Source organism: Ambystoma mexicanum, chromosome 3q (assembly GCF_040938575.1).
Source record: "Ambystoma mexicanum isolate Mex_15411 chromosome 3q, UKY_AmexF1_1, whole genome shotgun sequence".
Taxonomy (NCBI): domain Eukaryota; kingdom Metazoa; phylum Chordata; class Amphibia; order Caudata; family Ambystomatidae; genus Ambystoma; species Ambystoma mexicanum.
Genome location: NC_090926.1, coordinates 900888052 through 900912039, shown reverse-complemented (window position 1 = coordinate 900912039; position 23988 = coordinate 900888052). Strand labels below are relative to the sequence as shown.

Here is a 23988-nt window from a genome sequence, read left to right as displayed (position 1 = left end):
ATTGCAATCACTCTGGTTACATTGTCAAGTTTTCCCTCTCCCTCTGTTCGAAACATTTCAGAATACGGGTCCTGAGTGGGTCTCCAGTCAGGGATAATGTTATACTCCCAGGCCTATATGTAGGAATAAGAAGGTGCTTTTCTTCTAACTTTCTTTCTGGTTTACAAATAGATTGGGATCAATCTCTGTTTATTACCTTTATTAAAATAAAGGGTTACGGTTTCATAGAATGTACGTTATAAAGATATTCTGGACTTGTGCTACAATTTTCCATATGCATGTAGATGTTACTTGTGTTATCTCTATTTGTGTGTTTATCTACTTTTAATCTGAAACATTCATACATATCTCATTAGCTGTAGAGGGGTGGGGCTTGAAGTCTCTGAGTTTATCCACAGTACTCGGAAGTATTGCTCCACTGCAAAAGAGCATGCATTTATGTACTCGACAGACCGCTGGACACCAGAGAATTATTCAGTCTGGGAGAAAAGGCACAGAGTTACCAGAATTAGACAAAGGTCATCACTGGCCTGAGCCGAGGGATTCACAGATGTCCCCTTCGGTGACCCAGATATGTTGACCATAGCTGAAAGGTTGCATAATGTTGTAGATATAGTCATCTCTCAGACAAGAAGCTTTTCCAGTTGACAGCCTTGTGTTATATGTTATTGACCTGTAGCGCCGGGCACTCAGCATGCATATGGCCACTTGGTGCTTAGTCTCACTTGTTCAAGCCCCTATATCTCAGCTGATCATGCAGCCACTCAACGAGCCTACCATTGGGGGCTTTCATTTTGCTTAAGATCTTCTAAACATATCATTTAATAGCCATGGAAGTTAATATCAGAGTCCAAGGCATCTAAGTCTGTGATGAATGCTTGGACCAAGATCTGTGTCTGTGACTAGTGAGACGTGCTATGAGTTGATGTGTTTCGCATCAGTCAATCTAGGTGTAAGGGACTTGCATGGCCCCTGCTTTTCTCTTAATGTGAAGAACTCTCCCTGCCCACCTGTGTATGTAGTACACTGGCCCGTCCAGAGGAGAGGTTGGGGTCAGCTGTTCACTCCACCAGAGAAGGGGAATATTGTGTCCCTGATTTTCTATTTTAGAGCTGTACATGGTGGTACCCCGTGAGGTTGCAGAGCCTTTTAATGGCTATTGTATAACAAAGGTGTTAAGAAGAGTTAATGGTTGGCGAAGGCAGTCACTTCACTGAACCTTGTTTGAATAACAACTCCTGATGAGTATTTGCTCTCTGATGTAATATTATGTTTGGAGCTTTAGACCATCTCTTTCATTTCAGTCAATTTCTAATTCCAAACAGTTGAAATGTGTAGAGTTACCTCAATGTGATCAAAGGTCGGGTCCATGACATTACACAGATGCCCAGACAGCAAAAGTTCTTTCCATTGGTTTTAATGTAAGGCTTTATTCGTATTGTTTATTTTGTTTTTTAACAGCACAGTGGGAAACTCTGGACCCTCCATGTATTTCTTTTTTCATCATCCCTCCCCTTCTTTCAAATGGTTTGCTTTTATCTGACTTAATAAAAAATTGAAAAATTAACTTCACTGCTGGTGAAAAGGCATACCGACAATCTTTTACAAATGCAATGACTCGCCACAACAAAGTGCATACGACAAACCATGTTCTAAAGTATGTTCCAAGACGATTGGGCCTTTTTACACCTTTAGGAGCAGTAACACTAACTGTAGCTCTTGCACTTATGTAATATAAAGAGTTCTTATTGTTTCATGCGCAAGTGCTTGTCCTTGCAAACCCTCATGAATAATTCTGCCCATTTGTTAAGGAACTGCCCCGTTATATGTTATGTTAAAAAGTTTTATAGAGCGCTCGTAGGCCCAAAGGCATCTTGGCACTAAAGCATCAAGCACAACTACACAGTCCGCTATACGTCCGAAGAGGAGCGTTTTCAAGAGACGCCTGAATTGTAGATGGTTCGGATTAACTCTCAAGGCGAAAGGAAGTGCATTCCATAGTTTGGGAATTGCCACCGAAAAGGCGCGGCCACCAGCTCTTGAGGCAGACTCTGGGAATAGAAATCAAGCCGGCATTTGCCAATCGAAGAGCTTGGGTTGGAAGATATGGGGAGAATTTGTCCCATAGGTAATCTGCACCTTGGCGATAGAAGGCCCAATGAACGAAGCAAAGGGCCTTACATTCTATACGCCTAGCGACAGGAAGCCAGTGGAGGGAACGTAGGACTGGAGTAATATGGCCGCCGTAAGGAGTTAAAGGGAGTCACCGTCCTTGCCTGCTGTGAGCATATCTTGTGAGCTGGTAGGTACTGCAGGGATTTCCCCAAAATGCTCCAGACCTACCACACAGTGTTCAAGGAGCCCTCAGTGATCCGCTCTGTAAGCATGTATCATCAAAGAGAAATGTTAAGGTGATAAGCATTGAACCAGAAGAGATGGTCACGTGGATAAGAACATTATTTACTAATTGAATAGACTCAACTGTGTGGAAAGAGGGGATAGGCTCGGTCAGTGAGAATGATATATTCATATTTTATTGTTACAATGTACACAATTATTAAAAAATAGACACATTATTCATCATAAAATGTGTCCAAAAGTATAACATTTGTAAAAGACATCTCAATTTGATCCTGCATGGAACAGCGATATCTAATCTATATGTAGAGAAATTAAACAACTACACATAGCCCTGCAAAATTGAATACTAAATTGCCTTTTGTAATAGCTGGTCACGGACTCATGTTCTATACGTGTTCCTTAGGGCCGGAGCTTGTATTTCTCTACAGTAGAAAATTCAATAATATGTCAATTACACAAATGATGATGACAAAATATGCAAATATGGCAAAGTGATAAAACAGAGCGAATGCTCGCGACAGAAAAGTGCTAAATGTGATAAGCAATGTCACTTTGCGGACCAGAATTCTAAGAATCTGCACCCATCATTATAATTCTCTATCCAAAATGGAGTTTAATAGCGGCATCAGCATCTAGGCCGCAATAGTAACAGTAGTGTATAGGATGAACCACACAATTAGACCTTCATTCCATGAAATACAGGACATTATAATGTTACATCTTCTGGTCAACTCTCACTGTTGTAAACAATGTTTTGCATGGATGCCAAATGACTGATAATGACATTGCTTAGGTCAAAATGGAAACCTTTGTCATTCTATTGATGTGCCATGATGTTTTTGCTATGTGCATTCCTGCCACTTGTGCTTTGCAAATTGGACCGCCTTGCCGTCTAATTTGTAGTCAGTAAGACCGCCTGTGAGCTCACACTGCCGCTGTCACGTTTCTCGCATGCATGATGGATGTTAACAGTAAACCAGCTGTAAACATTGAACGCCTATCTCACCTATGGTTGCAGGGTAAACGACACGGCCGAGATAAGGTGCGTCCAAACCAGAGGAAGTAAGGTGGTTGGCATGCCTCTGTGTGTCTTCTTGAGAATGACCAGTGTGCTGTGATTGCGGGGTGTTCACCGCTTTTGAACTGCTGCTTTTGACGTGCCTTTGCTGCAAGCTGATTTGCCGATCACAACATTTGCTGCACAAATTGCTTCTTGGGAGAGGGAGAGAAAATAAGAAAAATGCAAAGTGTTGAAATTCATGGGCACCTTGTGCTTACCTGGATGGGTGCTGTTTGGTAACTTTTGCTCACTGGACAATGAAAGCACTGCAATGACCTCTGGCATCAAATTCAACCTACTGATTGTGGCTCAGCACACCCTTATAATCTGTGCCCTGCCCTTGCCCTTACATGGAGTTAGTGGAAACACACTCGGGTCTTTCAGTGTGCACTGCCTGAAACATTCCTAGAGAATTGCCCCTCCCACCCCGCCCCCACCCCGCCTGTTTGCTCTATTCACTGCATGAGGTTTTTCTTTGGTGTTTGTGCAACTGGTAGACCCACTTCTTGGTGGCAGAGTTTAGTGGGAACGTGTGACACATGCAGGTTTGTTATCTTCCATGTCCTCATCGAAAAGGATAGTATGAAACAAGCCCTGCAACACATTGCTCCTCCAGGAGCAGAGGAAAAGAGCCGGGCCGAATCGCACGATGGCGAGCTATTCACTGAATGGAGTCAGGAGGCCTGCTGGCTGTTATATGGACCTGCAAGATCTCACCGAAGTAAAACGAGAATGTGGCCAACCAATCACATATCAGAGTCTTTTCACTCATTCCACTTGTGAAACAAGTAAATGTATATATGTGGTTGTGGAAAAGGCAGTCAAGGCCACGAACGATGGTCTTTTTGCACATCGTGTAATGGCTACGTCTGCAAGCGTTTGTAGCAGCATTTAAGTTTGAGAAGTTGGATGTTGCTTCTGGTAAATCACTGCTCTTGAGCCGCTGGGAGCAGCACCTTCCATGTTGGAATACTTTCAGTGATGGGAGTGATTTCAGTGATGGGAGTGATTTCAGTGATGGGAGTGATACTGGAATTCCTTTGTGCGAATTGATGGTTCCTCTTGTATGCAGTGCTTCAGTTCCACAACACTTACAAACATATAGAGATACAAGAATACATGTCTATCACCCACCATGCCAAAAGTGCACTTTGGAGTAAGTTATCCCTTTAAAGTGGTATATATTGTCATTTGTTATGTGATTACAGTAAAGTATACACTGGAAAGCCAGAAATTGTTGGGCACGGTGCAAACATGTAGGCAGTCTTAATCTGGCCTTCCCATACATTCCGATGAATGTGTACATATTTAAAAAAGGAATTCAAGCCTTCTCCTTAGGAAGTTCTTAGGAGGGGTTATCCATTCTCGAAGCCAAATGCTCAAGTAAAGAGTTGAGATATTTATTCAGTAGAATATGAACTGCTCTTTTGGGTATAGTGCATGACACCTGCACAGCACCACGCTAGGCCTCATGGCACATCACAAGCATGCCTGCATTTGGTCATCTTTGGGAAACATTACTTTGCCACGTGCGTGTGCGTGCAGCATGATCACCCTGAAAGGTGGGGAGAAAGATGGGGCCACTGACCTATTGTCACAATGTGGGGAGACCCCCATTTGACTCAGAATCCTGATTTCACAGAGGAAAAGGGTGCAGAAAGGGGAAATCTTTACTGCTAGGCAATTGCAAAAGTACATGTAGTATGAAGTGTTTGGGTCTATTTGACCTAAAACATTTCACCTAATCACATTTAGTCGAATATATTTCAGCTTTTTTTCTGTCTAAAATGCGGGGGGAGACCCCCCACAACCCCTAGTCCCCCTCAACCGAATCTATACCCTTACCCACCTCCATATATATATTTAATTAAATTTGACTGAAAAAAAAGGTCAAATAAATTCGATCAAATGTTTTAGGTCAAATGTTGTTAGGTCATTTATGCTAATACCAGTATGAAGCTGTGTTTTGCGTGAACAATATTGCGATCATGCTTCAGTTAAGATTGTTTTTTCAATTGTTGCCTGGGTTTTACTTGTGGAGAGTCTACTTGAGTCATGGTTTTCAAAGTGATCATCCCTTGAGGAGTTCAAATGATCCGGCACCTATCAGACCTTCGCTAACCTATGCATGTGTCTGTTGTATCTGTGAAAACAAGGAAATAATATGAGGCAGGGTAACCAAAAAGGAAACACACCAAACACAGGTTACAAAGGAACATACAAAGTACTTTATTTTATACTGAATCCAGTTACAAAAGAACAGAACAAAATTCAGATAGCTATCGACCCTCAGTACAACACAGCGAACTCTGGCGTGGTTCGGTGTGCTTAGTGAGTGCAAATATTCATTGAAACAGTCAGGCTTTTATACATTTCAAGCCTGCTGTTCAGCCCTCCTTTGGGTTAACCATTCCATAAATAAGTTACTGCTCTGGGGTCCCTTGCCAGGTCAAATCTAGTTCATCTTAGGTTTATACATTAACAAGAAGAAATGGTAATAATGTATGCTCTAGGCCTAACATTACAATGCGGGACTTAATTTATACAATATAGTTAAGCAGGGTTTCTCATTCAATTATAGATCAGTTTCAGTGATACAGGTAATCCATTGCACACAAGTCAGCAGAAGGACAAGGTCTCAGCTCATGACCCTAACAAGTGGCCTGCAGGCAAGTTATACATTAGCTGTACAGAGGACATGACAATCGAGTTCTGTTCTGAATAACATAGGCTACCATTTTAGCTCACATGGTGACTTTATAGACCAAGAAAACCTAAAATGGCGGCTTGACCCAAAATGACAGTTTACATGGTTTCTAAGGTCAGGACCTTGCAATGCGAGTTTATTCACATGTAGTTTATAAGCAGCTTGTTAGCAGCTTGGCGTAGGCCAATATACATATATTCATAGCAATAGGAGGCACGATATAATTTCTAGTTTGACAAACCCTCCTTTTGGCCTATGCCAAGTGCTAAACTACTTCTGATCTCCCTGCAAATAACTCCATGTGTCATCGTCCATACACCCTGAATAGCTGTCAGAAATATCTATTGCCGTTAGATCTTTTACTAAGATCTCTTTCAGTACATACTCCTTAGAGGTTTTATCCGGGGCATACACTTTATGTCCTATTGTAGCTATCGGCTGAGCACAACATCCCCCTAGCTTTGAACATATACTTGGTAGACATTGGATACAACAACAAAGAAATAGCAGAATTCCCAAAATAATCAGCAAGACTGAAAGCACTTTCCAACCCCAAGACCGCAAGAGGTCCCAGAACCAAGCGCTAAGATCCCAATTTCCCTCGGGAACATGCACTTCTGAACTAAGAATGTGCAGATTCTGTATTGCCTTAAAAATAGTTGGGGAGGAATCCGGTACGAAAACACAGCAAGCGGACCCCACTAGTTTACATACTCCACCACGTTCAGCCAGAATGACATCTAATGCCATCCGGTTCTGAAGCACTACCAATCTGATCGCTTTCTGCTCTAAAGTCATATTATAGAGTATATCTGTGGTCCGGTTGATGGTTCTCTCCAGTACTCTCGCTAGTTTCCTGATATCCTCGGAATTCGCTATCTGCCCAAAGAATGGAAGGAATGATTTCGCTCCTAGAACGTGTGCTGGAGTGTCGCCATTCTCGTCCTGCCGTGGACGAGCCTTCGAAACCTCTACAGTACTTGCTATAAACACCCCAGGTAACAGGATTCCTAGATAACAAGTTCCCTGCCAATCCCTGGGCAACCATGGAAATGCTACATTACCGCAAACAAAATAGATAGGTTCGCCTACATACAAAGGTCTGTCTTCCCCAGTCAAATTTGCAACGTTGGCACAACCTTTAAAATCTCCCATTGACCGGGTGCCATTCCTCTGTATGCAGAAAGAAACTGAATCGGGGCTCTGGTTAACAGTATAAGAAGGAGGCACGCCATCCTTATTGCCTATCAGAGCCATTTTAAAGGAAATCAAAGATTGGAAAGGACGAGACAGTCTATCAGAAGGCCTAATAGAAGCAATATTGAGCTTACTCCTATTTGCGAAAAGCGAGCATCCCAGGGGGGTCAGAACACGTTTCTCAAAACTATTCAAATTAGTTCCATCAAAGTTCCCCGAGATGCTATCGTTCCATCGGCCAAAGAACAGTGCTCTAAGTGAAGCATAACAAGCAGTTGTCAAAGGTAAAGGGTGAATATACCAACCTAGCCCCTTATCCCCATGTTGCGGTAAATGCGAGCAGATCCAACAATTGGTTCTGTTAAAGATTGCATGGGTAGCATTCATAATTAGAAGTAGAGTGTTATTTTGATAATTCCGTCTATGCAAAAGATCTCTAGGTGACAAGGTATGTAGTTGCACAGAAGGAGTGGGAACAACAGTTATATTTTCAACAGGTAAGAAATCATTCAAGGGGTACATTCTCTCCAAATACCAAAACCCACAACCAACAGTTACTAAAAGTCCCGTGATTATCACCAGTAGACAACAAAACGTTTTCGGGGCCCCATACATATCTGCTCATTGTCTCTCCTAGTCACATTTTTGTCCAAAAGTTCAGTACGAACGGTAGCGGATGCGGGCATTGTCGTCTTCAATCGAGAAACACCAATTGTTCGTTTGCTGGCGACTCCGGTCGCGCGTCTTCTTAATGTCTTTTCACACAACCCTTAGACAGCAGAACCCTTTATGCAATTGGGCCAAAAAAAGGCAAGCCCTCAAATTCTTTCAATTGTACAGCAAGAGCCGTATTGCAAACCTATCTCCTTGAGCGGAGATTATACTTCACAGTTTCCGGTGCAAAAGAATCAGCAGACGGGATGTCGTCAATTCCCACAGGAGGTGGCGAGTGAACGGAAGTTGGATCAGAAGATGGATGATCCACAAACGATGCAGTGGGAGAGCAAGGAGGCAAGATGGCCGTTTTGTCGGGCCTTACAACTTCCGGAACGGCCTCCGATACTCTCTCTCCACCGTCTGCCGTTTCGGGTACGTTGGTTTGAATGTCGGAAAGGGGTTCTGCGTCTTCTGTATCGTATGGCACTGGGTGTGGGATCCGTTTGGTGTGGCTGCCGTGGATCCAGTGGCGATGTCCTCCTACCCGCACCGCAGTCTGAGTGACCAGGAGCACCTGGTAGGGGCCCCTCCAACGTGGTGCGAGGCAAGACGCTCTATCGAAGGATTTAACGAGGATCCAATCCCCTGGTCGTAGACTGTGACCGGGGCCCTCGTACCTCACCGGCAATGCCTCTCGCACCTGGTGATAAATTGAAAACAGGTTTTTAGTCAATTGGTTACAATAGTCGGAGAGAAGTACATTTTCTACATCGCGCAATGCGCAGCTTTTAGGCAAACCCCAAATATTAGCAGGTCTCCCCATTACCACCTCAAAGGGAGAGAGCCCAGTCTTAGTTTGAGGGGTTGTCCGCATTGAAAGTAACACGATCGGTAAAGCGTCCGGCCATTTTAGTTTGGTGCCGGCACACGTCTTAGCGAGCTTGTTTTTTATGATACCATAGTGTCTTTCCACTAATCCGGCGCTCTGAGCATGTCTGGCCGAATGGAATCGTTTGTCAATTTGCAATGCCGTACATATCTGTAGAATTACAGCAGCGATAAAATGCGGACCATTATCCGACCAGATAACTTTCGGCAAAAAGAACCGTGGGAAGCATTCCTTTAACATGGTCTTTGCAGTGGTCATGGCTGTAGCGTCTTTAACAGGGAAAGCCTCTACCCACTTACTAAAGGCGCAAATGACCACAACAACATATTTTAGATTGCTACATCGCTCCATTTCAATAAAGTCAAAGTGAATCACTTCAAACGGGACAGAAGGAGGCCCAAAGCTACCTCTTGGCGTTGCTGTCCCCTTTCCCACATTGTGTTGTAGGCAAATCATGCAATTTTGGACATAATGCTGGGCAATTTTTGAAATCTTATCATTTAGCCAGACTTTTTCTAACATTCTCGTGATCTGTTGAGCGCACACATGTGTGGGACCGTGTGCCATGGTAACCATCATTACTATATAGGCATTAGGAAGCAACCATTTCCCTTCAACCATGTCCACCCAACACCCATCATCATCGAGTTTCCCCAAGCCCTCAGCCCACCTCTTGGATTCTTCTAATGTGGCATCGGCTTGGATATCCTGTACAGACCCAACACCTTCATCCATTGCATAGGCATGTGCAGTCTCCCTTGAAACATACATCTCCGTGAAGAGATCAGAGGCAGTTTGTCTAGCTGTTTGATCAGCAAAAGCATTCCCTTTCCCTACATAATCTATAATCTTGCGATGTGCCGTGCACTTAATGATTGCTAACTGACTAGGGAGGGCCAGCGCTGAAAGCAATTGTACTATCAGGGAGCCATGCTGGATCTTGGTGCCATGCGAAGTTAAACACCCTCTCTCTGACCAAAGTCTCCCAAAGTTGTGAGCCACCCCAAAGGCATACTGGCTATCAGTATATATGTTTACTGTTAGCCCTTCGGAAAGATCACAAGCTCGAGTCAATGCTATAATCTCTGCGGCCTGCGCAGAGATATGCGTAATTCTCTTGGTCTCCACAACCGTACTCAATGTAGTGATTGCATAAGCAGCTGTGGATGTACCATCCAGTAGTTTGACGCAGGAGCCATCACAAAACAGCTCCCCTTGTGGGTTATCCAAAGAAGTGTCCCTCAAATCAACTCTGCCTTTTGTATCTTGTTCAGTAGTATACAGGCAGTCATGTGACTCTTCGTCACCGCAAACAGTATTTTGCGGGAAAGGTAGGAGTTCAGCCGGATTAAGAACACAGCACCTCCTAATTTGAATGTGGGGAGCAAACAAGATTAATTCATATCTTGTCAGTCGTGCGGAAGTGAGGTGTTGCGTTTGGGTTTTGTTCAATAGAATATCTACAGAGTGAGGCACCATCAGGGTTAAATCATGGCCTAGGACCATTCCCTCACTCCGTTTTACAGACGCAGCAGCAGCAGCGACAGCGCGCAAACATCTTGGCAAAGCGCATGCAACAGGATCAAGGGCGGAAGAGTAGTAACCGCATGGCCTATTCTTCCCTCCATGTTCCTGCGTTAATACAGCAAAAGCACATCCATCACATTCATGCAGAAACAACACAAAGGCCTTCTCATAGTTCGGTGTGCCCAAAACTGGCGCCGAACATAATGCAGTCTTGAGCAACTCGAATGAATGTTGTTGTTCCGTATTCCATGGCAATGGCAAAGAAATACCCTTCTTCGTCAAGGCCAACATCGGTTTTATCACTAGTGAGAAGTTTGGGATCCATAACCTACAGTAAGAAGCCATACCTATCAAGGCTCTAACTTCCTTTTGTGTATTTGGGACAGACATGCCAGAAATGTGTTTTATTCTTTCAGGTGTCAATCTTCTTCCCTCCTTTGACAGGAGATAGCCTAAATAGGCGACCTCCTGGCAACAATATTGAAACTTTTTAAGCGAAGCTTTGTGACCATGCTTAGCTAGATGGATGAGCAACAACACAGTGCCCTCTTTACAAGAGCTCTGAGTCAGCGGCTAAAAGCAAATCATCAACATATTGAAGCAACGCACAAGTAGGGGGCAATCCAAGGGTATCAAGCTGCTCTTTCAAAGCCCTACTATAAATACTAGGACTCTCAGTATAACCTTGAGGTGCACGAGTAAATGTGAATGAGCGTCCCCCTAAGGTGAACGCGAACAAGTATCTACTATCCTCATGTTTAGGAATACTGAAGAAAGCATTCTTTAGGTCCACAACACTGAAGTGAGTAGCCGTAGCTGGAATCATGGTTAATATTGTCGTCACATCAGGCACAATTGGAAATTGCGGAGCGACGACTTTATTAATGGCACGTAAATCAATTATAAAACTAAATGGAATTGCATTATCACCTTTTTTGTACACGGGTAAAATCGGACTATTGCACAAACTTCCTGCAATCTCCTCAATCACCCCACGATGCACAAAATCGGAAACAATGCTCTTCAATGCTCGTTCGCCTTCAACTGAGATCTTATACTGTGGAATACGGGGCAGCTTAATTCCATGTTTCAAAACTATTTTAACAGGCTCAATCTGCAAAACACCGACATCATTGACATCAACTGCCCACAAACACTCTGGTACATTACTGAATTCTGGCGGCAAAGGTCTAGTCAAGAATTGTGAAACAGAACATTGCTGTGGTGAAATCGTCAAACGCACTCCATCAGAACAACAATGAATTACCGCATTTAATTCCTTCAACAGATTCAACCCCAGCAAATTCTCTCCACAATTCGAAGTCAAGAGAAATGGACAGTGGTCCGTAAAGGGAGCCAAAGAAATAGGTACCGGTGAAGAAACCGGACAAACAACTGGTGTGCCAGAAAACCCTACAGAAACATTGGTTTGCCCTGACAGTGGAATGTTTGGAACCCGAGAATGATCAATGGAGCACTTCTGTGCTCCAGTGTCTATCAAAATTTGATGTTTCCTATTTCCCACTACCATTTCAACGTAGGGACCTTTCTGATTAACTGGAATAGGTGTAGGTTCCAAACCCTGCTTCGGGCAATCCTAACGAAACAAAATATCATCAAAAGGAAGCTCTTCAAATAGATATGCAGCAGAAGGATGATCAAATATGTTTCTAGTATCCACACTGGAAGTCTGATTATCCTGTGAAAAAGGTTGTTGGGGATCCTGCGAAAACTGGCCTCTCCCAGGGCCCCCTACACCCGGGCGACCTCTGGATCGTCTACCCATATTTCCAAATGTGTTATTCGACCTCTGTCGAAGGACGGGGCATTGTGCACGCCAATGACCCTCCTGGCGACAATAGGCACACTGGTTAATATTCACAGGACCCAAGGGCACATTCCCTTGTGGAACATACTGACCTCTAATCTGCGAACTACCCCCTCTGGGGCCTCTAACAATTTGCTGTAACAATACTTTAGTCTTCAAATCACCTTTCCTCTTCTCGACTCTATCTTTTTCATTATTGACACGGTTCTCGTAGTACTGAGCCATGTGCAGTACTTCTGATTGGGATTTCGCCTGCCAAGCGCTCTCAGAAGACATAATTTGTGACTGGTTGTCAGGCAGCAATCCACGTACAAATTTGTCCACAAATAATCTTTTCCCAGACTCTGTGCCTAAGTCTTGTCCACTGAAATCCGAGAATACCTGTTCGAACCGAATAAAGAACTCGGTAGCACCCTCAGATTTACCTTGGACACAGGCCGTAAGCTTGTCCTAAATAACTCCCTTTTCGGGGATTATAGTTTTCAGTTTTGCAATGATTCTGTCAGGCAAAGTTAGTATCACCTGAGGTGGTCTCTCACCAGCTGGCCTTTCCCCATCAAGCCTAACTATGTTAGCCCATGTATCTCCCAACCCTGATACATCGTCTATAGTTCTAACTTGTTTCCACAAATCTACAGGCAGGAGTACAGGGAATAGCAAATCAATGTCGCCTAGGGTAAACACTGAGGACTGCAAAACGGACTCTATCTCTTTATAGAACCCTGTCGGATTTTTCCTAATGTCAGGAATAGTTTGTCTAATAGTATTCACTTCCTGTCGTGAAAACGGGACGTGAACAAACTGTGATACATAATGTGCAGGAATGTCCACAGCAGGTGTAGCTGCTGCAGCATTAGCAGGAATCTCAACCTTTGGGACAAATGTCGGAGGAACCTCTCTCATAGGCAACTGAGATGTAGGCAACTCTGAACGCTTACTAAGCAACAGAGCTAAGTCGAGCGCTAAAGCAGTTGAAGAAGTGTCAAGTGAAAAAGCTCTCTTATAAATGCTCAATAACTCTGTGGGACAACTAACCTTTCTCTTTAAACATTCATCCTGCAGGTACTCTATGATTACCTGTATCACTTTCCTCTGCATTTCTAGCGTATATTGACTGTATGTGTCATATACCTCAACTGGAGTTATCGATATGTCTGAAATCCATCTAATCGCATCTTTTGTACAAATTTGCGCCTCCTCAGATGTCGATTTACGACACGGAAGAAATCGTTTCTGTACATACATACTTTCTTCTTCGTCATCCTCATTCCGTAACCTTTCCAACTCCTTTCTATACTCAAATATCCTCTCAACATGCTCATGTACCTTCTCCACAGTGTCTCTTGAAAACGCTAAAGTATTCAGGTCCCTCAACCCTTGTGGGAGGTCTGCATTATTTAATTTACCCCACATTACACATAAATAAATCCCTAAACCTTCAATGAAAACATTTTTCTCAGGAAAATTATCCATATTAGAAAGTGTGGCAAGAACATTAGCTCGATCATCTCTCTCCATACAATGCTTAGCCTATGCAAACAAATCCTGTTTCTTTTCTGTAGGAACAGTATTACGAGTAACAATCCTCGAGCAGGTGGAGGACCAACAACCGGAGGAATAGGAACAACAGGTTGAGCAGGAAGAGCAGGAATAACAGCAGGAAGAGGTACAGCAGGAGGAAGAGGAACATACGGAGGTGGTGCAGAGGCACCAGGCCTTCGTTCATTTAACAATTTGTCGATAAACTCATCAGAAACATGAAGATCTTTAGAAGGATAGATTTTCTGAATACCGAGTGAGAAAGCCCTGTCCATATTCCTAACCGACTCAGACTGTTTATATAACAACGCCTTTTCAGCATTTGTTTTATGACGGCGCACATGTTTTTCCCTACTTTTAAGCTGCTGCAACGCTTCTCTTTTCTAATTTTGCAAAACATCAAATGCTGCAGATCTGGCCTTCTTTTTTAACAAGACTGACTCTAAATATTCAATACGAGGGATCTCAAAACTACCATTGACTGGCCACTGAAGTTCGGAGGCATGTCTGGTTTGTCTGTGCCAAATTTTATTAAATACTACACTTCCAATGCCATGCTTACAGTACATAGTACATGCCGACGACCCCTCCTGTGGTGCCGGGCGGCTAAATTCCAAAGATTGTCTATCGCTGCGGAATAATGCCCTAAAGCAGCTAGACAATTTCCCAGGCATTTCTCAAATACTCGGTGTTACCTGGTCAATAATTGTGTCTGCAGATACAATGCGCCAAATTCAGATTGTCAGGGTTGAATTAAGAGTTGGGTAATGACTCACCTGACCAAACCTGAGGGGGACCGATCGGTTTACAAAGGACTTACCTAACAAATTTTACCTTGTGTATGGTGATTTCGGCAAATCTGCCCGCCTCAAAAAATTGACCCTCGTCAAGATGCCGTCTCAGACCACACGGCTATCGTCCAGGGAACGGATCGTGCAGCGCTGTTGAGGTGTCGCGTCTCGTTCAGTCGGGCCCGTTATGTCACACCGTCCGATCCCGGTCCGATAGCGTGCGTCAACCTTCAATAATCCGGCATCAATCTTGAGGGTCCCTATACCGGGCGCCAACTGTGAAAACAAGGAAATAATATGAGGCAGGGTAACCAAAAAGGAAACACACCAAACACAGGTTACAAAGGAACATACAAAGTACTTTATTTTATACTGAATCCAGTTACAAAAGAACAGAACAAAATTCAGATAGCTATCGACCCTCAGTACAACACAGCGAACTCCGGCGTGGTTCGGTGTGCTCAGTGAGTGCAAATATTCATTGAAACAGTCAGGCTTTTATACATTTCAAGCCTGCTGTTCAGCCCTCCTTTGGGTTAACCATTCCATAAATAAGTTACTGCTCTAGGGTCCCTTGCCAGGTCAAATCTAGTTCATCTTAGGTTTATACATTAACAAGAAGAAATGGTAATAATGTATGCTCTAGGCCTAACATTACAATGCGGGACTTAATTTATACCATATAGTTAAGCAGGTGTTCTCATTCAATTATAGATTAGTTTCGGTGATACAGGTAATCCATTGCACACAGGTCAGCAGCAGGACAAGGTCTCAGCTCATGACCCTAACAAGTGGCCTGCAGGCAAGTTGTACATTAGCTGTACAGAGGTCATGACAATCGAGTTCTGTTCTGAATAACATAGGCTACCATTTTAGCTCACATGGTGACTTTATAGAGCAAGAAAACCTAAAATGGCGGCTTGACCCAAAATGACAGTTTACATGGTTTCTAAGGTCAGGACCTTGCAATGCGAGTTTATTCACATGTAGTTTATAAGCAGCTTGTTAGCAGCTTGGCGTAGGCCAATATACATATATTCATAGCAATAGGAGGCACGATATAATTTCTAGTTTGACATATCCATCCGTCTGTCTGTCTGCTTGATTGTCTGCGTCTCTTCAACAGCCACATCCATCTTTCTATCCACCTCTCTAGATGTTTCTCTATCTGCATCTCTGTCTAGTCATTAGTTTCTCTTTTTGGAGTAGAGTGCTGTACAGCATTGCACAAACTATCCTGTGCGGTGCTGTGTAATGGAGATTCACTCTTGGTTGGTTTATTGTCAGTTACGTTATATTAATGTGTTTCAATCATTATTTCGTATTGAAAGTAATTCTTTAGATAATGGGGGTTTGACCAATGAAAAGTATGTGTATTTCTGATTTTATGTTAATATGCTTTAATACTGCACCAAATCACCACCGTAAAAGATTCAGAGCGCCGAGCCTTGTCCGTAGATCGGCCTTCTCTGCACCTGCCAGGGCTTTCCAGACCATAGTCTGTGCACCTGCCAGGGCTTTCCAGACCATAGTCTGCTGGAAGGAAAGAAAATGAGAAAGGGGGAGATAAAAGTATAGGGAAGCAGGAACAAGATGCTAAAAATATCAGAGAGGGGCGTATGCAAGGAGGAATGTTTAGCAGGGTTGCATAGCAGTGCCATTAGGTGGACCATCATTCTGCAAAAGGAGGAGGATATGTCCTAAAATATACATAAAGGATAGAACTATCATACCATTAATATAGGAGTAAAGAAACATGTTCATTCAGATAGAAGCTAAAATCACAGAAACATATTTAGTATTTCATGTACTGATGAAAATATACATGAGTTCTCTGTTGCAAAGGTAAGTTATTGCAAGCAGGAAATGTATCAAAAGAAAAAAAGCAAGATAAACTAGCTACATTTTAAAATCTGGATACTTCATAACATATCCAGCCAGGGCACAGTGGATTTCCAGCCAGGGCACAATGGATTTCCAGCCAGTGCACATTGACTTTCCAGCCAGTGCACATTGACTTTCCAACCAGGGCACATTGGCTTTCCAGCCAGGGCACATTGGATTTCCCACCAGGGCACAATGGATTTCCAGCCAGGGCAAATTGGATTTCCAGCCAGGGCACATTGGATTTCCAGCCACTGCACATTGACCTTCCAACCAGGGCACATTGGATTTCCAGCCAGGGCACATTGGATTTCCAGCCAGGGCACATTGGATTTCCAGCCAGGGCACATTGGATTACCGCCAGGACACAATGGATTTCCAGCCAGTGCACATTGGATTTCCCACCAGGGCACATTTGATTTCCAGCCAGGGTACATTTGATTTCCAGCCAGGGTACATTTGATTTCCAGCCAGGGCACATTGACTTTCCAGCCAGGGCACATTGGATTTCCAGCCAGGGCACATTTAATTTACAGCCAGGGCACGCCAGAGATTATTAATTTGTCTCAAAGATAACCTAGGACCCACATGTGCTTTTTAATGGAGTTTGTGTTGACAATAGAAGCCAGGGGAGTTGCTTTGAACCAGATGTGACATAATCACATTTCCTCAAAGGCATCTAACCTTGTTAGCAGTATGAAGGACGTCAAAGTGGAGAGAAGCAGCTCGAGCGGGGGAAGAGTGTACTGACGATGAAGCAGATTAAAGCAAGAATTAAATGATAGTGCACGGCAGGACCAGGACATATGTATCCTCATTTTGGATTGGGCTGAAAGTGGCTGAAACACGCAGGGGCTTGGGATAGATGGCTGTGTAATCCGGGCTGGTACCCTCTTCACTCTGGCATTGTAAACCGGCGGGAAATCCCGACATGATAGAGCTGAAACATGGGAGCTGCCCTTGATGGTCTCCTGTAGACCTATTTTCATATGCTTAACAAAAGTCTCTGCAGGAGATTGACGTTAAACGCGATTGGTACCATTCACAGACAATTATTTTTAGGGAAACTAAGAGCAGTGATGTCTTTGTGGGTTAACAAATGTGCCCCACCTTTCAAGTGGGGTGACCAAAAAATGGACCAGTCGATTGAGGATGACAATATTCTGCTATTCTCTTATTTGTTCCAAAAACATAATTTAATCCAAAGTACAAAACACATACAATTTATTTAATCTGAATTTATACATACAATATGTCTTCAAAAATATATTCTGGCTCACAAACCATTCATCCCATCATACATTTACACTCACACTTTCATATCTTAAATATAATTTTTCATAAAGGTGATGTCACATCTGTCACCATCTACAGAACAATCAAATAACACAATGTGTTTTCAGCCTTTCTTCACTACAGGTGTAAATGTTGCATATCTGTTTTACAGACAGTATTATAGGTCGCACGTGTTTCATTTGTCTAGAGCGGGTACTACCAATCTTGCCCCTATTGCTTCACCCTTCATCAGGACGCACAGCAAAGTACTCATTGTGTCTTGCTTCTGATAGACTGGGGTGAGCCACACCATCTATAAAACATATGGTAAATAAAAACCGTGTTTCATTTTTCTTGTCATCCTCATTTATTTATTCACTGTTATTGTATCACAGTAACTCTCCTCAAAGTTACATACATTCCACTCACCTCCACATTTAGTTGTTGGACGGGGTGTAGATGTTGTGGACTAAATCCTTAGCAGGCTCTCAATATGTTGCTATATCTTGGCCTGTAAAAACAGAGAACCCCGATTTTTCATTCCCTTTGGTTCTAGTTCCAAACATCTCAACCTTGACTGCAAAATAATGTTATTTCATCTGGGTACATAGGTTACATACTCACTCTCACTGCAGGAGTAGGGGCAATGTCTCTGATCCTTTTGTGGGTAGGTGACCTGAGATAACCTTAGCATGCCTGGAAAGGAGGAGTCCCAGAACATTACCATGACAACTGACTCAATCATGATCACATAATATAACAATGTCTACTGTATCTGGCTGATGTGAGTAGACAAGATGAAATAATCCAAAAAACGAGTCTTATATACTTGTTGTGAATCAAGGAATGAGATAACTCTACGAACAAGTGTGGAAAGTCCCTGTCCCCTCTCTATGTTCATTGAATTACAAAGAGAAAGAACAAGTGAGAAGGTGTTTTCCGACGCTCCCGTGAGACTGCCAGAACATAGCGAGCCCGCGAGGATCAAGGATCAACTCAAGGTAAGCAATAGTGTAACTATTTTGTAGAACGTTAAGATATGCAGACTATAAGCATATATACTTATGACATGCAGGGAGGATGTGAATGAGGCATTTCTGTATTTCGGAGCACGAACACAATCGGATTAAGAAAAAGCCATTGCAAGTGTTTAGGCACCACGGAAAGATAATGTAAATACAAACGAGTTGGTGAACATCCAGGTGACAGTTTGTCCCCACTTTAATAGTGGCGCTTTCTGACCTCGAAAATGATTGCCTAATTGTATATATGCGAGTCAATGTTGAATGGGAATATATAGCCACCACAGTAAGCGGTGCAAGAAATGAGGTCGTTTTATGCCCTGCATTACAAGTGGTTTGAAAAGCTCAAAGTGCGAATATGAGAAAATAATAAAAGCATTTTGAGGGTCAAAATGATTTAGCAAATATAGGCGATAGACATAAATACTACTCTGAAAATACCGAGCGACGTAATTTTTACTTGCAGACCATATGCACATTGTGTGTGCGAACGAGTCAGGGATCCGTGGAATTGTATTCCGGAACCGAACAGAAACAAATGGGGGTGACAAAAAATACGATGTTCATCAGTACCGACATAGGAATCTGAGAACAGAGAGTGAAGAGATATTGCCCATGAAAGTGTTAAGCATGAAATACGCTCAAGATATACACATAGAGAAAACATTAGGACACCAGAGGGGTTGATTCTGTGTAATCTAAATAGTGGTCTTTCCCAATGTAGGTGACCCTGTACACAAGATCACCCACCCACAAAAGAAATGCAAATGGATCAGAGACCTTGCCACCCACTCCTGAAGTGAGAGTGAGTATGTAAACTATGTACCCAGAAGAAATAACAATATCTGGGTTCTTTGTTTTTACAGGCCAAGATATAGGAACATATTGAGAGCCTGCTAAGGATTTAGTCCACAACATTTACACCCCCTCCAACAACTAAATGTGGAGGTGAGTGGGATGTATGTAACTATGAGGAGAGTTACTGTGACACAATAACAGTGAATAAATAAATGAGGATGACAAGAAAAATGAAACACGGTTTTTATTTATCAAATGTTTTATAGATGGTGTGGCAGAAGCAAGACACAATGAGTACTTTGCTGTGCGTCCTGATGAAGGTTGAAGCAACAAAGGGGAAAGATTGGTAGTGCCCGCTCTAGACAACAGAAACATGTGTCAACCTATAATACTGTCTGTAAAACAGATATGCAGACATTTACACCTGTAGTGAAGAAAGGCTGAAAACACATTGTGTTAATTGATTGTTCTGTAGATGGTGACACATGTGAGATCACCTTTATGAAAATCAAGTTATATTTCATATATGAAAGTGTGAGTGTGAATGTATGATGGGATAAATGGTTTGTGAGCCAGAATATATTTTTGTAGAAATATTGTATGTATATATTCATATTAAATAGATTGTACATTGTTTGTACTTTGGAATAAATTATGTTTTTGGAACAAATAAGAGAATATTGTCATCCTCAATCCACTGGTCCATTGTGTGCTACATTTCTTGTATCTTTACCTATAGGACCAGGGATTTCAGGTAACCCCTATATTTGTGAACAAGTGGGGAGACCGACATTTCTCCCCAAAGCAGAAGTGTCCCACCAGAGCTTGGCAGTAATGTGTCCTTGCCCTTTAACTGACCAAGTTTCCTTTCCTTTGTAGGGTGCAGCAAACTTGTCTGATGCAGAGAGGTATTTGACTGCAAGTGGTTGACTGGGCCTTGATGCTGAGCTTAATGTGTAGAAGCATAACTTCACCTGGCTTGCTCTGCACTGTATAAGATCGCACTGGGCCTAGCTATCTCGAATGGAGGTATAGGTCCTGTGCATTTTTTTTATAAACTGCAATCAATGTAAGCCTAGGTCTATGCTTGACTTGCTCTTCATCTTTTTCAGTCAATTGGTTCCTGCTGGGACCAGGGCTCTGATCGTTAGCTGGCCTTAGGAATAGCAGAGCAGACCAATAGCTCGCAGAGCTCGGGTTGCTCTGCCATAATCCTCATGGAGTCCTGTGGAATAGAAAGCTGTGAATTCAGAACACCCCTCAAGATACCTAATCCCATGGTCAACACACAGGACTGAGTGGTGGAAACAGTACATGAGTTTGGCTGGAATTCGGTGTCTATTTTCTGGAGAATCCTGTGTGCTGTGGTCCAGCACACAATCTGGTCCGAGGTGAGGCCCACTGTGCGACCAGCAAGACTCCGATGTTAATAACTTTTCCAGTTGAAGTTTTGTAGAGGTAAGAAAAACAATGCTGAAATCAAATGGGATTCCGACAAAATTATACAGCTATGCAACCGATTGCCCCATTCGGTGGCAAAATACACCAGTGCCATTTATTAAGGCAGAAACCAAGTTTTCCATTCTCTGTAATAGCCAGCCAACAAAACGCTACCGAGAGAGATCTTGTTGCACAGTATGATGACCATTCATTCGATTCCGGGTGGTCTGACTCAACCTTTCATCCTTAATATATTGAAAATTGAGCTGAACTCATTTGTTGAAGTCAACTTGCTGCATGTGGTGTGCTGCATGAAGCTGGATGATGTCCTCTCGTATCCATTAGCAGAGCTTTAATGGGAGTAGATTTCACAGTGTGTTAGGTTTCAGAATGTGCACTCTAAATAGATGTGCCGCTGCCCCAGTCCTTCTCGGATACCCTACTGCCAGGGTGGGACCCTGTGGGGTAAAGACCTTTCCCAAAACGACATCCTCGTGTGCAGTGCACGTTTGCATTGCTCACGTGTCACAAGATCTGCCCAAATTGTCTTAATTGCCTTGGTTGCCCTGTTAATCAATTGAAGAACAGAACACTGAAAATTATATCATATGTTCTGTTGTCCATAATTGTTTCAGTGAGGCAGATATATGTCTCCATGTTTCTCACCATAAGTACACATGCTTGGTTTTTCATCACTGACACTATAAAAGTGGAGATAATACAAAATGACTTTCCTAACTTTAAGTAAAGCTTTAGATGTCTTTCAGAAACCCGATTTCACCCTTCTTTCACACCTTAAAGTCTTTCTCACCCACCTTTCTCATACATCTCTCCACCGTCTCTGCTCTTTCACATTCCTATCTGACCTGCACTACACATGCCTGCTCTGCGTTTCTCTCTTATTATGTGCTTTCGCCCTCACATTGCTGATCCTTCTTTCTAGCTCTGCTTATTTTCCCTCTCCCTGGTCACCTTTATTGTCCCGTTTAGATCTGTACTAGTCTATATTTGTGCTTTAGATGATCACTCCTACGTATCGCTCCTCCTGCTAGCATTGTGCTTCTCCCTCCGCTCACTCTCCCTACCTCTATCTCCCCTCTCACTCATCTTCGTTGTATCACGCTCATTCTATACTTTCTCACTTGTCTATCCCGTCTCTGTTCTATCTTTCCTCTGCCATCAAATGTTAACCTTATTTGTCTCCCCCCTTTTTTCTCTCTCCACTCTCTAACCATGTTTCTCCACTCACTTCCTGCTCTCTGGGAAGGGGTAAAGGTGGGGGTGGGGTGTAGGGGCAGGGTGGAAGGATGGTCCCCCCCAAAGAAATAAAATGTAAAAGGTCAACATGTAAGAGTCAAAGTAGAAGACCACGTAGCAAATTGATCATGGTAAAAATCGCAACTAAAATTAAATAACAGTGTCTCGTACCATAATATTGATTGAAAGAAGTAGATTGAATGGGCTTGGCTGTTTCTGGTTCATGGTAAATAATATCATCTGTATAAGCAATATTAATCATCTTTGGTTACATGAGATTTTATTGAATACAAAATAACTAATCCCATTACAACTAATACCATAATAACGAATTCCAAAATAACATATTCCTTTAGTTTTTTTGGGCGGGGGGTTCCCCAAATCCCCCCTTGTTTATGTTCCTAATACTTTCACCCACCCCCCAAAACCACTATTCCCACTCGCAACCCTTTTTTAGTTTTTTTCTCCAAATTCGTTATTTTAGAATTTGTTATTTTCGATTTGTTGTAATGGGATTTGTTATTTTGTGATTCGTTATAATCACTGCATACGCTCAACTTTGATAAGTACTTGATTAGACATGAGACACAGTTTCCTCATATTGTTCATAGTTGGGGGGCACTGAGGATCTTTCTAATTCAAAAAATCTATATAGAGTTTGTTCCACCAGAACTCATACTCCAATTATCAAAGTCCTTCACCATTGAAGGGCTAGATTTGAATAATGTATGTGGTGCTGTTGGCGTTACAGCCCAACACAGGTACAACAATTTTTCATCACTCACTTTCATTTTGATGATCACCACACAGGAATGGTATAGTGACGATTTGTATAACACATCACAAACTATATGTTATTTGATGCATACACGGGAGAAAGGAAGCAATAACTAACAAGCAGGGCGCATTAGCCAAAAGGAAAGGATTGTGTTACAGTGTGATCTAATTCCCTATGGAATAGGCTCTCTCCAGAAATACATCTTCCTGACATTATATATTCAAGGCTGGAGAGTTGCAAAGATGTTGCTGCCCATCATACAAAACTTTCATAGGTTGGTGCTGTGATTATGATATTTGGTGGCTGTAGTTAAGGGCGGTCTTCCAATATTGGAAAAAGATTGGCAAAGATTTTAGTTCAATCTGGCAGGAGTTTTAATGCCTCATCCTCTGGAGTATTGCACAGATAACAACTGGAATAAAGTTAAACTTCGGGGAGCTTGTGGTTGTCAGGTGAAAAGAGAAAGAAAGAAAAATGTAATAAAGGAAACGCTCCTGCCGGCTCTGTATGAACAGATCTGAGACTAAATCTGGTAAACATGTCCTAACTCGGTGTCCTGCCATGTTAAAAATTTACTCAACATGTTATGTTGATTTTGTCCATAGTATGGACCATATAAGCAGCAATGACTTCTGGTTAAGGGTGATCAATGCAATTGGGATGAAACTTTACATTGCAATGTATAACGTATGGTTGACTGTAGAGAAACTACTGGGTATAACTATATAGATGCTTTGATCCATCGGTGCGTTAAAGCTTCACTTACGAATCAATAAGTGTTGGTACTACCAATTTGTCTTTTATAACTTTTTAGAACGTGAAATTGCCATGAAAAAGAATTGAACATAGGTAAACACAGATCAATGCCCATGTACTGTTCATACATCATTTAGATTGAATTTTCTTCATTCTTGGTATATCGAAAATCCTCTTACTTATTATTGCTCTTGCTTCTTTTTAATTTTCATTCTTAATGTA

General features: G+C 42.5%; 1 protein-coding gene across 2 annotated transcripts in view; it reads left to right on the top strand.

The window, feature by feature from the left end:
* PRKCA (protein kinase C alpha) overlaps positions 1–23988 on the top strand; it is a 1912272-nt gene that overhangs the window by 1473013 nt on the left and 415271 nt on the right. The window contains exon 9 of one of the 2 annotated variants that reach the window (XM_069655049.1): positions 3380–3403. The exons of the other annotated variant lie outside the window; for it this stretch is intronic. Coding sequence (XP_069511150.1) covers positions 3380–3403 — 24 coding nt within the window. The remainder of the gene's footprint in view (positions 1–3379; positions 3404–23988) is intronic. 2 annotated transcript variants of the gene reach the window in all.